This window comes from Lates calcarifer, linkage group LG14 (assembly GCF_001640805.2).
Source record: "Lates calcarifer isolate ASB-BC8 linkage group LG14, TLL_Latcal_v3, whole genome shotgun sequence".
NCBI classification, from domain to species: Eukaryota; Metazoa; Chordata; class Actinopteri; family Centropomidae; genus Lates; species Lates calcarifer.
Genome location: NC_066846.1, coordinates 11581438 through 11596962, shown reverse-complemented (window position 1 = coordinate 11596962; position 15525 = coordinate 11581438). Strand labels below are relative to the sequence as shown.

The window sequence follows — 15525 nt, the reverse complement described above, 5'->3', positions numbered from 1 at the left end:
GATCTTTTGTCGGCTGTGACCATCGTTCAGTTGCTGTATGGTGATAATAAAGCTTCTATATTTATCTGCAGGTTCCACTTGATTATAAAAGATTGTAAAGTAATCACAGTTATATTCTCAGCAATTACTGAACGGGATGCAAGCCATCTGTGGTAGAAATATTGCTGGAGACGTGGCATGAGCTCTAAACTCAAGACTTGACTCTTCACCTGGACTCTGCCTCCAAAGACTGGAGCTGAACTTGTATTTTGTCCCCCGTGAATGTCTCTGTGATCTCGTCTGCCTCAAATCGCTGAATAACAGAGTGCAGTGGGATAAGTCTTGGCCATCGTCCACAGTTTTGGGAACTCGGGCCTCAGGCTTCCCAAAAGCATCTTAACGTTAAGGCTGTCTCTGTCCAGCTGACTTAAAATGATCTGAGATTTGCCAGTTTGCCAATTCCCGATCTGGCTGAGAACCAACCCTCACTGGCTGGTCGAAGCATCTAAGAATGTGTGTGTGTGTGCGTCTGTGAGCACAAATATGCTTGCGGGCATGTGTGTTGGATTCAGCTGCACTGACACGTTTCCAAGGGCTCTGGGACTGTTTAAAAAGGCATAAAGAATTTGATTTTGTCCTTTTCTTGTGTGTATGCTCTCGCTGTGGGGACAAAACTTTGCTCGGGCTGTCAGACGTGGGGATTCAGCTTCCATCTGCGGACAGAAATTCAGCCCCCAAAAAGTTAAATCATTGATTTCAGGGGTTAAGACTGTTTAAGAGTCACGGTTAGAGTTAGTTAAAGAAGAAGAACTGAGGGCTGGGTGCAGTTATGGTAAAAGGGAGAGAGAAATGTAAGTAAGACAGCAAGCTAAAGTCCAAAAACTGACGATTGATTTCATTGTCAAATAACCTATTTACCATTTTCTGATCAATTGTTTTGTCTAGATACAGTCTCTAAAAGCTGTGAGAACAGCTAGAGACTCTGTCTTGTTGCCTGATGAGTGACTCAAACAATTAGTTGATTAATTCCTGCAGATTTCCTACCAATCGACAAATTACTCATCATTTCATCTCAGAGGTGCAGCGTGTGCGCTCTCAAGAATGCGACAAGGTTAGGCGAGAAGCTGTTTTGACGTGCCTTGCCTACGAGTTTAAGGTCATCAAAATGAACTCAGGTTAAGACAAGAGAAACTTAGACAAGATGGCCACAGATAAAGAGAAGAAAAGAGGGAGAGACAGCAAGAAAAAGAGCGCATAAACTTCATAAGCTCTCTTCCTCTGCCTCTCCTTGTGAGCCGACTGCTCTCTCCCTCATCAAAAGTCCATCTGACGGGAGCCTGAGTTTCTCCCGCAGCCTCAAATACAAAGGCGGAGGCAGAAAAGAAACCCACACAAAACGCATGGATATAGTTAAAAAGGGGAAAATCTATAAAGGGGCAGAAACACTCGGCGCACAGAGAGAGGGAGAGAGAGGGAGGCTCAGAAACCCGCTGAGCCCCAGATTATTCAGCGAAGGCGTTCCAAGAAAAAGACGCCGCCGTTCTGAGAGGAGATTCAGATTTTCAGAAAAGGTGTAAGAATAGAGAAGAGTGAGAGGAGGAGATGTACAGAGATAGAAGTGGGGGGTTGGGGGAGGACGATGCAGAAGCGGGTCGGCTCGGCTTGTCAAATAATTCATGTTAGCATATCGGAGAACAACCTCATGTATTATTGATACATTTAGATCCTGGCTACTCGCTGCTTCTCGCAACCTCAACAGTGAAAACATAACTATACATAGAGCTACCAGCATCCAGCTCTCTAGCCATCCTCCTCCTCCTTCCCCTCTGTTTCTCCACCTCTCTCCTTCCACGTCTCTCTCTCAAAAGTGCACAAGTTGGTGGTTTCCGTAGTAACCAAACACCACAGCCACAGGACTGACCTGAAGTGTGTTTTTTTTTCTTCTTTTAAGTCAGGTTATGTGGAGGATAAGCCCAGGCTGGAGCTGTGCAGACTGCGTCTGGATGAGGATCTAATCGAGTCCAGCTCGACAAAAATCTATCTTTACAATGAGCGATTAAAACACGACATGTAGCTGTGGCTTATTTTTTTCATGCCTCCTCTGTCTGATTCACACAGGAAAGCTAAAATAAGGGTTAAGATGACCAAAGGCGTGTGGTCAGCCCTGCTCATACACTGGGGCTATTTTTAATGGTTTGCACTGACAAAAAAGTGATGTGAGACGTTCAGAAGAAAAATAGCAGAGAGCTTTTTATGAGCAGTTGTTTTTGTTATGACTACTTTTAAACAGAACGTGAATTCTATGTAATGATTAATTTTCTTCAGAAGGAGGTTGATTTTTCTGAGCTTTCACGACGTGAATAAAGTCAACACAATCACACAGGCTGTCCAGAGGAGGCTCTAGGTCAAAGGATCCCAGTACGTGGTTCCCTGCTTCCTGAAATGCGGCGGTCGCATCCTCAACAGGACCTCAAACTATCCCACAAACATCCTAAAAAATATGTCTGCAACTGGCCACGGTGCAGCTTCAGCTTCTGTATATTTGCGGGCAAACATCTCACATTTTCACTTTCGATATTCGCGTCGTGCTGCATGTGAAAGGGCCCATGGTTTTAAAATCTTATATGGGTGTAATGTTCAGAGACTTTGTTTGTTTGTTTGTCTCCACATACTTATACATGTCATGTAAATAATCAGGTTTACCCTCATGGTGATAAACGTAACATAACATGTTCTGTTTAATTACAGGAAGACCAGTTCAAGTGACTGACTTTATTTTTGTTTTGAGTCTCCTTATCGCCCCACACAGATCTGATGTTTTCATCTTTAGTCTCGTCAGTGAAGCGGAAGCTTGAGTGACATTTAAGTCACATGCATCATGTCCATCTCTTCACACACTAAGCCTCTTTCCATTGCACTTTATCCATACACCAGTTTTTTCCCCTCTAGAAAACTTCTTTGTGATACTTTGTTTTTCAGAATTATCAGTATTTCCGGATTTTTTTTAAGTGCAAATCGAGAAACACGTGGATGGAAACACATTAAGATGAGACGTGTTTTAATACTGCACACTTTTGCTGAGTCTCTTCTCTGAGGAATTCACATCACTGCACTCATTTGGTATGAAGAATGATGAAAGTAGATGTGTGAAGAATTTAAAAAAAAGAGAAGCTAAGACACTTCTGGCCAACGAAGTCGGCATACATCCCATTTCCTACATAGAAATGTGTTTCCAGACACTGATGACGCACACAGACGTCTTTATTTAGTTACATTATTCATCCCAAAACAAAACAAAACAAAAAAAATCCTGACTTTCCTTACATTTTTCTAAGTAATGAATGGTAAACCAAGGCTGAAATCTAAATTGCCTCCTAAACAGAAGCACATGATCCGTCCACAGAAAGCAGTACTCACTGACTTCAGATCTTTTTCATCTCTCCTCCCTTTGGCATTAAAAAAAAAGCACACAGTCACAGACCAGCCTGGTTGGTAAACATGAGTCTGCTGTACTGACGTCACACTACATGATATCTGGGAAGTTGAAACAGTTACCGCTCGGCCCTCTCTGGGCCTGCCAATGTGTACACACAAGAGTCTATGAACAACAAAGTCAGGAATTATTGATCCTGGTAGTGAAATTCTCTGTAAGCTCTCACAGACTGTACAAATAGCTCTAAGCTATTTGGGATTCACAGTCTTGCCCAAGGACACTTCAGCAGGGAAGGAGGGGTCTGTTTACAAGGGAATAAACAAGGGTCAACTACTCATTTACAAACAGGGGGGGTCACGGTGTCCACAAGGGAATTCGTTCTGCGCTCGATTTTACTTTCTCTCTGGAGAAAGACGGAGACACACACATGCACAAAATCGTCAGAACTGACTGCAAACCCAGTTCCACTGAAAGGTGATGACTCACACGAGAAGAATGAGTCGTGATCAGGCAGCGTTGAATGAAAGCAGCTCTTATGCAAGCGGAGAAACACACAACGCAGACTCACACATGAGGAAACAAGACGTGCAGATAGATACAGACACGTGTGCACACGTTAGCCGCACACAACACACACAAACCGCCAAGTCTAAACCCTGCCTGGGATTCTCCCCCACCTCCTCCACCCTTCCTCTCTCTTTCTCTTTTTAGACCTCCTCCTCCTCCTCCTCCTCCTCCTCTATCCTACATAGTGCTCCTCCTCTTACGCAATCAAGCATTTAGCCCCTGAATCCAATCTAAGTGTGAAAGACACACAGAGACACTGGGTGGGAGCTGAGAATATAGGATTAAAGAAATATGTCTACATTTAAACATTTGCGAGTGTGTGTTCAGCTTTGACAGTGTGTGAGTGTGTGTGTGTGCCTACAAGGTGACAAGGCTAATAGTGTGTGGGCTCCTGCTCTCAGGGGAGCAGTTGTGTCTTGCTGGTAGATGAGTGTGTCTGCGAGGTCAATGATCTAGCAAAGCAACATGAGTCATCATTTGAAGTGTGCACACACACACACAAAGAGTGGGTATTAGTGCATCTTTCTTCCCACAATGCAACGGTCATCGTGTTTACTTGTACGCAATTAAGAGAGTGTCAAGAGTCAGTCAGTACAGATACTCCAGCACATCATCCAGTGGTAAAATCAGCTGACTTTTCAAGCTACAGGTTAGAGAATTCAGGTTTGGTTCTTTATATTAAATAATGGTATTATAGTATGAGTTATTTAATTAAAATTTGTGTTCATTTTCTGCACTTTCAAACCATGAATGGACACAAGTACTTAAAGCGTTTGACTGAGTTAGAAAACATGTGGTTCTTTGATTTTAAAAAAGTCAAAGGAACAAGTCTGTTTACAGACGAGAAAAACTTAATTCCCAAGGAGCATTTTAAGAGGAAATATTTAACCAAAGCATTTCTTTTGTGTGCGCAGCTAAAGCTAAACATTAGGCCCCATTTTGTAGAAAAATATTCACACAGTTCATTTTCAAAGCCTGGGTCAGTTTGGGGATGATTTCAGCTCTGTCTGGCTTTGTGTCCATGGCAACAGTGGCCAACGCTAATGGGTATTGTAGTACAGTATTCAAAAATAAAGTTGAAATAATTACAGCTAATGGCCAGAACATAAACTAGAACTTGTTAAATCTCATTTGTTTCTTTGTTAAGGAAGATATCAATAAGAGGAAACTTTCAGATGCTAATTCACAGCGGTAACAAATATTAGCTTCTTCTCTAATCACCTGTTATTTATCTGATTCCAATCCAGTAGGTTTGACAGCTTAATAAATAAACCAATCAGAAACCACATTCCTAAATAATGAGTGTCACTGTAACTACATATGGGTGTGCCTTAACACTCAGGTGTTTGACCTGATAAAGAGCCATTAGGCTTGAAACACCAGATAAAGATATTAGAGAAAAGACAGTTGTCCATTATGGTGGAAATCTGGATCTTAAACATCTTAAACATGTAACAACTACTTAGGTAATTTGATCATGAAATATTTAGTTATTTACTTATAAAGATTAACATCCCAGGGAGGAGTCATGTCTTTGTCAGGAATTTCATTACTTTTATATCTCTAGATCACTTTTAACCGGAGATTAAATGCAGTTGAATCAGCTAATTGTGATGTTTAAGTGCAACTGTATCAAGGGGTGGCAGCAGCAGAGCTAATTACAGTTCAACTAATTAAACCTGGCACATGGAGAGAGGCAAAATGGAAGGAGTAAAACGACTTCTCACAGGCAGGGTCTTTTACAACATGTGTTCAATCGGGTAACATGTATTAGAAGAGATGCTGTAAAAACAAGATTACCTCATAAAAGCACAAAAAAAGCTAAAACAGGGAGATTAATGAAAACACGAAACAGACATCAGCCCAATTCTTCTGGATTATTTGTTGTTTTATTTTTGTGGTGGAGTAAAAGACAACGTTATTCAACTCACAGTCACTGAGCCATGTCGCCCTTGGTTACTGTTGCTATGTCAGACGAACCAGTTTTCCCACAACTCTTTTGCAATCTGCAATGGCAGCAGATTTACTTCTCCAAAGTAAACTTTTTTTCCCCCCCCCAAACAATGAATGATTGATTTAAGACAGACAGAGACAAAAGAAGTTTCTCATGTCTAGCTAGCAAACAGACATTCCATTAGCTTGAATGGCAACTGCTGATTTTATCAGCTGTAGCTAGTAAGCTAATTAAGCTAACATTAGTTCCATGAGTTGGTTGGAAGTATCTAGTCGATTTGTTTAAATACAACAATCTTAACTGGGTTTTAAGTACTTTACATCCTTAATGGCTTCATGATATTGTACTAAAAGAATGACGCTAAAGCTAAAGTTAGCATCCAAGTAGCAGAGACATGTAGACAAATAAACACAAGCACTGTTCTTATCATAATGCAGAACTAGCATGAATGAGGAAAACATAAGATTGGACTGTGATTTTATTCTTGTGTAACTATGTTTGGCTGATTAGCTAACAAACCTTTTTTAGGACAAGGTCTAACCTATGTGTTTGGCAACAACTGTCTTGGGTAACGCTGGTTAGGGTTGCTGGGGTGTAAAGCTCAAGGACCAACCACTAAACAATGGGAAAACACTACACAGGATCTAGTTGTAAGCTGGGGTTTTTTTAACAATAACCTGTAACCCCACAAACTTATGTAGTTAATTAACGATGTGCTCCTTGGCTGCGTACATAATCAGTTGTCATTTTTTATTTTATGCTAATTAGCTGGACATGCTAACGCCTGTATCTTACATCTAGGGCTGCAACTGACAAAAAATTTCATTATCAATTACTTTCTTTTAGTTTTGTCCATAAAATGTCCAAAAATAATGAAAAATGTGTGTTATAATTCCCAAGGTGACATCTTTCAAATGCACTGTTTTGACTGACTAACGGTCCAAAACCCAAAGATATTCGGTTTACGATGATATACAACGAAGACAAACATTTGAGAAGCTGGGACCAGCAAATATTTGGCATTTTTACCTGAAAAACAACTGAAACAATTGATCAGTTATCAAAATAGCTGCAGAGTAATTGTCTGTCAACGAACTAATTGATTAATAATTTCAGCTTCATTCTTTACATGGGGAAATCCATAGCTTTGATAGACCTGCCATGCCTGGTTTTGGCTGCTCCAGGGGAGGGGTTTAATTACAAGTCACATCAGTAATGTGTCAGCCAGATACTTCAAATCAATAACCTGAATCAGTACTGAAGACACAAAATGTAACAAAAATAGATGCAGACATCCCTGACTGGGAGAATCTCCATTGAGCTAGTTGTACCCTGCAAGTTTCTGGATGACTGGGCTTGCTGAGCCCAGTAGGATGGCTACACACACACACAAACACACACTTTACTTTCATCTATTGATCACACAGATGCAGCCAATTTACTCGAGTTGGAAAAACTTGTTTATCTGCCTGAAGGAGCATAGGGAAGTGCATGGAGAGTGTGTCAGCTCATCGCTGGTCACCCTGGAGTTTTTACTTTATAGAGAGGATGTGTGGGTATCAGGGACAAGCAGGGGTTTTGTCTGGAGCGCGCACACACACAAACACACACACTGTTCATACTCTGCACTCTACTACACTAATCATCTTTATGTTTGCCACACCAGCAGCTGATAGGAAGCACATGTGTGGTGATTTTGTGTGCGTGTGCATCCAAGCTTGTCAGATTATCACAAGTGACCCCTATTAGAGTCAGGGTGACCTCTCACACTCACACACACACACACACACACAAATAACATCCTCCCCTGCCCCTTCTCCCACTGACACAGTGCTTGAGTCAGCACTTTTCTACTGCTTTTCTCACCCCCCCTTCCATCCTTTTCCTCCCTCCCGGTCTTGCCTCCTCTTGCCTCGTCGAATGTCTGTCTTTCATAATATCTCGCTCGCCCTTATCCTCGCTTAAATCTCTGCCTCTGTCTCTATCCCCCCACCCACCCACCCGAAGGAGGCGAGGCTGAAAGGTGGGAGGAGGAGCGTGGCGGCGGCAAGAGTGCTCCAGTGACATCACTGAAACAAATGGGCCGTTTGCTATCTGGGACACTGGTGTGGCAGTGAGGTGGGGTTGGGGTGACTCACACTGCAACTTTACACTGCTGTAAAAACACACAAATGGTGTTGTCTAACACACACACACACACACACACCTTACTGTTCTCTCCCTCCCCTCCCTGTATCTCTTGCTATCTCACACAGAGAGAGAAAGGAAAGCGGCATGTCCTGCTACCATCAGCACTTTCACTGGTGTCCTCGCCAGACCGTCCCTGTCTCCTCTCATGTCCTTAATGACTCTCACACTCTGTCTACTCTCTCCTCATCCCCGCCTTCCCCTCACTCCACCATCTTTCTCTCACTCTCTCAGCACTCTCCCACAGTCAGTTTTGATGTACAGAGTCTCGGCTCTCTATCCCGATTCCCGGTGCACCGAGGTGAAATCAATCAGACTGTTATTTTCCCCCGCTGACACTGACAACTATCCTCTCCTGACGAAGAAAGGATGATGGGTAGTATTTTTGAGCACTTTGCGTCCTTGAAAACAAACTCCCAAAAAGGGGTTTCACAGGGCCGCGTTATACTGTACCTTGTGGTCTGACATTCCTCGAAGTCACAGTATACTGAGGAAAAACAGAAAACTGTGAGGGCCATTAAAAAAGGCTATTCATCTTGGAAAATATTTAAGCGTGACAGGTTAGGTTTGCAGCCATTTGATTTTCTGCTCTGTTCAATTTGCAGTTTATAAGGCATTTATTCTTAGCTACAAAAACCAAAAAAGTGTTGCCTTCTACTGATTCTTCAATACTACAAAAACACACCTAGATTAGTTAAAAGGCTTTTTTTTCAAAAATTGGCATAAAGATAACTGAGACCAGCGGCAAAAATTGTTGACTAAAAAGAGTCACCTTTTAATACAAAAGCTGACTTTTCCTCTCATTCCAGCAGATTAATTTGTGTGGCTTTGATTAAAATATCTCAACCATTAAATGGATTACCATGAAATTTGATACAGACACGTTCACGCTCCCCCCTGAGGATGAGCTACCGTCAGGTTCAAACTTTAATTTGACACATCATTTTAACCACACACATGCTTTAGCTGTGCTTCTGTTTACTGCTAATTAGCACATGTTAGCATGTTGACACGCTAAGAGGGTGAACATGGTAAAAATTACAGCTGATACACATGCAGCACGTTAGCACGATAGCGTGCTGACATTAGCATTTAGCTCAAAGCGCCACAGTGCACAAGTAAAGCCCCAGAGAGCCACTATAGCAGGGCTGCAGTAGCTGTAGCAGCTGTGGTTTGTAGTAAAATATCTCTCTAGTTGTGTTGTGAAGTGTAGTTTTGACTTTGCTAATGCTACTGCCATTTTTGGAGAAAGTGTTGTTATTGTTTTTGAGAGTTTTAAAGTTAATCTTCCCCGGAAATATACCCAGCAGTCCTTCATACATTAATTTTGTTTATAAGTTATCAAGAGTTTATGCATTCATTCAGTAATGTGATTTTATGTAGAGTTTAATAAAGTTCCATTACATGATAGTTTTAGGATAATCATGCCTTAATGCCCGTGAGGACGGTATAATTTGACATTTTATTTTATCCTAGGGTTTCATTTTACAGCTGCTGTACAGTGAACAGTGCTTATTGGAAACCAAGCTAAACAAAGCAGTGCCACTAAAGCGCCTCAGTGCACAAAGTAAATGTGGGAATAAATCAGTGTTGGAGAGTCAGTTGCGAGAAAAGCTGGGAAAGAGAAGAAATTCAGGTGGATTAAGTGTCAGTCATTTGGAGAAGTGCTTTTAGCCTTTCAAAAATCGATTTTACAATAACTTTGACTTCCATACGACCCCATTTCTACCTCTTACTTAGACACTCATTACTTGTACTGTCATCCCCTACATCTTTTCCTCATTCTTGTAATTCCAAGAACAAATACCTCCTCCTCTTTTTCTCTCTCTCTCTTTCCCTCTCTTTGTACGGGCTTGTACGGGTCTTGGGTGGTCAAAGCATCAAATGCTCCCAGGGGGGAGACCCAGCGGCCTCTCTGCAGGCGAGGGAGACGAGCACTGTGGCGGCGAGCGAAGAGGTGGAAAATGGCTCTCCCAGCCATTGTTTGGGGATTTCCTGCTGGATTGTTTTTGGTACATATTGGCCTATCATACAAAGACTTGGAAGCAAAGGCACATGCTGACAAATGATAACAACCGAGACAATGGCTAGACAAATAGCCAGCACCAAACACTTATCACACCCCTGGCTGTTAGGGCTTTTAAAATAAAACTTAAACCCTGCGTGTATCAGAATACCCTGCTGCCCACTTACTGCTACACAGACGCAGAAACGATGAGCTGCAAATTTAAGATCCTACAGCGGGGCTCCTGTGAGACGTGCTCTTAAAGTGGCTTTGTACCAGCACAAAAGTGAAATCATGATCAAAGATATTGACTGACTCTTGATCGCTTGTAAGATTCAGAGTGTCACTGGGGAGCGAGCCAGGATTGCTTCTTGGCAGGGAGGAAAAAACTGGAGGTGAAGAACTGAATGAGTATCAATACAGGCCTGTCAACTATCACCGCACACACACACACATAAGAAATGTGCTATTACTCTAATCACGATCCCGAGCCCTTTAACAAATACGGCAGCTGAGGCACAGAAGAGATATTAAAAGTTAATTCACCTGCTATTTGCTCTGAATGGTAAATTCCCACATTCGATTTGAAACCATGAGCTGAATATATTTACCAGGAACAGCAGAATAAAACGGGCTGCATTTAAAACGGCTGTATTTTGCTGACACCAGGACCAACTTACAATGAATGCAACAGCGGACTAAATTTAAATACGCTCAGATATTACTGTCTGCTGATTTACATTCAGTTGTTGACCACAGGCTTGTGGGAGATTTAGAGCCGGGAACGCCAAACTGTTACGTGCGATGTTGGTCAAGTTCTCTTACGTAATTGGCTCTGTTCATTGTCATTGGACTACTAAAACGTCAAAATGCGATAAATTAGCCTTGCTAACAGTCACAGCAGTAGCGATGAATGCTAATATGCGGCATCAAGCTTTGTCACGTGACCAAATACTCATTGAATCTCTCATTGTTGCAACAGCAAAGTCAATTCAACTACTTATTTGGCACATTTCCCACAGACAATCATACATGATACCAGCTAATATGGATCATAATATGGCAGCGGACGTAAACGCTGATTCGTGTTGTCCTTGGTCAGCCTGAGATGGACTGCCACTGAATGTCTGGTGATGTGTTCGTGGAAACATTCATAAAGCTGCAGGTAAAAAGGAGGCAGATAATGATACTGGTGTATCTGAGCTGTAAAAACATTCCTCTTCCACCTCCTCCTTTTCTTTCATTGTTCACCTCCTTCCTTTCCTTCCTCATATCCTAATTTGCTCACATACCTCACCTTTACCTCTGTGCTCCTCCTCCCTCTCCAAAAACCCAACATATTGTACTTCTTAAAAACACAGGTATAGTTGACATTTTTTTATCCAAAAAATATGTATTAATTCATTTAAAAAGAGTTTTTTTCCTTATCTTTTTCTTAGTATAAAGGCTGCTGAAAGCACCACATGGAGTCCTTGAGAGACTGGAACACTGACACTGTCACCCAGACAAATGAAATTACTTCAGGCTTAGCAGCTCTTTAAGGCAGGGTGACCCAAGAACATAACGTTTCAGGGCGAGGCGTTCATCATATCATAAGTGGCCAATATCTAATATCAGTCGCTGCAGCTTATGTAAAGAAAGCTATCTGCAACGTGACGTGGATGCAGCTGCTCTGATTTCACTGAATGTAAACGTTCTTTACTATCAGAGCATTCGTCAGACAGTGCACAAGGCCATCTCCGGCATGCCAGCCAAGCTGGAAGCAGTCAGCGTGTTGATCTGAAAAGGAATGTACAGTCTATTGACCCCAATTCTGTGGGTCTGTGGTTTCTAATTTTACGGCCAGATTTCTCTCAGCTCTGACTATAATGGATGGGACGGCCGTGAGGGAGCAGGGACACCTGGCCACCGAGCCTCAGTCAGCACCACTGTCCTGACAGGCCTGATGAATGCAGGCTGATGAGTACACACAGTTGCTCTACTACAGCCTGGAGCCTCACTCTGTGGGGCACGACCAGAAATACAGTGCTGCAGTGAACTGTAGGAGTGTTTGTATTAAGGCTTTTTCATTACTCTGCATCACATTTGTAGTTTCCATGATTAATAACCACTAAACAGCAGCATATTGACATTAAAACACTGCATTTTAAATGTCTATTGCACTTGAATTATTAGTAGTGTTAATGCTTTGCATGGCTCTGTGTTATTACTTTGAGAAACAAGACAAGGCATTTACATTTTATATCCACAGCCTTTACTTATCTAATTGCTGCTGGGCAATGTGAAAAAATACAACATAAGAACAGGTCTTAACATTGCTTCTGCTCTGAATTACAAAAGACGTAAAAACGCTGGTAATTAATTTGGATTGTAGACAATAAAATGATGAAAAGATAATAATATAAAGCTGTATTAGTAACTCCTCCTCCTCAACAGACACTCTAAATGCCTTTTTATGAGCTGCTTGTTGGAAACGTAGGAAATTAGGAATGAGCATCAGCGTCAGACGTTGTAAAGTGACTCTAGGTGAGACATCATCATCAAAAATCTGACGATGACAGCTCAGAGATAAATCAGCCTACAGTTTGGGAATACCTCTAAACCACTTCCTGCTGCTCTGCAGTGACCTACTTAGCGTGATTTGGTTTATCAAAAAATGTTGCGGGAATTTCCACAGGCTTGAACAAACATTTAGTGCAGAGTCATCTGTTGACCTGATGTCTCTTTGATCTGGTGTGTGAAGTCTCAGATTACATAAGATGCCAGTTTGTCTCCGATGCACCTACAGCTCCAACATGGCATCTAATTTTGGAGAGTACACATCTAAAATATTATTTCAGCAGCAGTGAAATCAGCCAGGTTGCTGCTGCTGCTGGGGTGTCAGTGAGTTGAGAGGCTTCTTTCGAACACCAAAACACAATGATCCCGCACCGAACTCTTCCTCTTTTCTGAGGAAGTTTAGATTAATGCAATAAACAAGGAACCAACTAAAGGAAGTGTTGCATAATATCGACACAAGTGATCCTGACTGAAAAAGGAAGTTATGCTTCCCTATTTTAAAGGAAATTGAAAGGAATGTGGCACAGGGTGTGTCAGCTTTTGGGTGTGTTTGGCTCTCGTGTGTGTCTGTCTACCAGAAGACACAGCAGCAGTAGTAATTAGTATCTTCATGCAAGAGCGTGTATTAGTACATAAGGTATACAACATGTATAATGAGCTTTACTATACTAGCTGCAGGGGTTAGAAATGCTCAGATACTGTCAGTACAGTGTACGTTGTATAAGCTAAGCTAAGCTAAGCTAATTAGCTGCTGGCTATAGCTTCATACTTAGTGTAAAGACATGAGAGCAGTATCAAATCAGCATATTTCCAAAAACTATTCCTGTAAATTTAGTTGAAGAATTGGAAAGGTGGCACTAAATACACAGCAGATACTGTCTTTTAGAACTCGCTGGTACTGTAACTAGTCTGTGGATTATGCATTTTATGTTATGATCAAAGTACAATGTGTCATAACAAAGCAACACTCTGTGCTTTGACTGTTGTTTTCATAAAATATACATTTAACATGATACCAGCACCAAATGGCACGAATCCATCTGAATATCAAAGTATATTCTCATGTAAAAATATATTGTGTTTCTTTATGTTTCAGAGCGACAGAGTTATGAATAATTAACTGAAGGATTAATGTAAATGCGAGCTACAGTGGTTTATTTGAAGAACAAAGTACACTCTACTTCTGTTATGCAAGAAATTAATAAAACTACAAAAATGAAACTTACCAACTCTCCCTCTCTGAATTAATCTCTCCTCTCCCTTTCAAAGCATGCACCACACTGTCGCATATAAATTGAGACATTTTGCTGACATGAGGTTTGATCAGACCTCTTCATGCAAAACGGCACAATGTCTGGTAAAATTCACAATTAATAACATCCAAAAGTTCTCCCAAACATAGTGCGGACGGCTTGAATTTCAATTTCCAATTATTGCCTTTGAAAGTCTGCAAATCCACAGAGGGACTGTGTTATTCTTCCAGCTTTTAAGCATGTTTTTATTAAGTTAATTTATTTGATTATTCATTTGCTTCTGTCCTTGTGCCCCCCTCCCTTCTTGCTTCCAGCTTGTACTGAGCTAATTAATTTCTCTGCACTGCACAGCCATTTCGATTATTCACTCCTCGTGTCCAATGTGTACGTCCTCAGTAGCTCCATTTGTATCCCATATGCATTAGTCACCCTCCCTCCCCCTCCTCACCTCCCCTACTGTTGATACAACTGCTGTTATGGACTTGACTTAAAAATCTGAATGTGTGTGCATGTTTGTATTTATCTATGTTTGTATTTATGAGGCAGCGTGGAGTAATAATATAACTTATTGATGCAGCCTTCATTGACTGCCTCAGAGGGCTTTTGTTTGTGTGTGTGTTTGTGCGAGCCTCCTACCTCGTTGCCGTACATCATGAGGTGGTGGGTGGTGATAAGGGCTTTGAAGACCACCACCCAGCTGGAGTTGGCTGTGCGCTCAAACAGCGTGTCCGCCAGCTGGGGAATGTTCACGTTCATCTCATTGGTGCAGTGGATCAGATCTAACAGAGAGAGACACACAAGAGCAAGAAAACAAAGAGCGTTAATGAGAAAAGCTTTTTAAAGGTTTGAAAACGCTGCTCGACAACAACAGCAAATTGCCTTTCACGCACAACAAAGAATGCAGACGCACACCGACATACCAAGGACAGACAAACGCAGGCGTGCACGCGCTTCAGCTGAATTTCTTGAGCGAATAAACTGTTAAAGGAAACTTGCTAGCTGCAGAACTTTTTCTAACCCCGTCCTCCTCTCCTGACTTTGACTCAGCTGCACCGTCTCAACTCTTTTCAGTTCTCTCTCGAGACATGTTAGCAGAAGTTCAGGTGTCATTCATTCACTCCTCCAGGAGGAAAATTGAACCTTCGGGCACAAGAGTGTCAAGTTGCACAACTCGCTCAGAAACTAGAAATAGGGAGGGCACACTAAGATGCTATTTTGCTGCAACATACACAAATAAACAAGTGTCAGTCTTTTACACTGTATGTTATATATATAACTCAGGTTCAGGTTCAGGTTCTTACAAGGAGATGATGTTACTGCACTATGTGTATTACTGTATAGTTTGACAGTGTTACGACCTACAACTTGTGCGGTCTCCAACATCTGTCTGGTTTTGTTTTAAGCATTCTATATTAAGCAATTCAACAACTCATTGGCAACAATTTTCGATAATAAATTAACCACAAAAGTAATTTTTCAAACAAAAACATCAAACATCAACAGAAACAGAGCACTGCAGGAGCAACAGTGCAACAGGCTGTAAAGTTTAAAACCGAAGTCTTATCTTAAAATAACTAAACCACAAAAA

General features: G+C 41.6%; 1 protein-coding gene across 2 annotated transcripts in view; it reads right to left on the bottom strand.

Moving 5' to 3' along the window:
- si:ch211-200p22.4 (phosphatidylinositol-binding clathrin assembly protein) overlaps window positions 1–15525 on the bottom strand; it is a 74226-nt gene that overhangs the window by 37947 nt on the left and 20754 nt on the right. For both annotated transcript variants that reach the window (XM_051075596.1, XM_051075595.1), the window contains one exon: window positions 14574–14716. In XM_051075596.1, the coding sequence (XP_050931553.1) occupies window positions 14574–14716 (143 nt within the window). The remainder of the gene's footprint in view (window positions 1–14573; window positions 14717–15525) is intronic.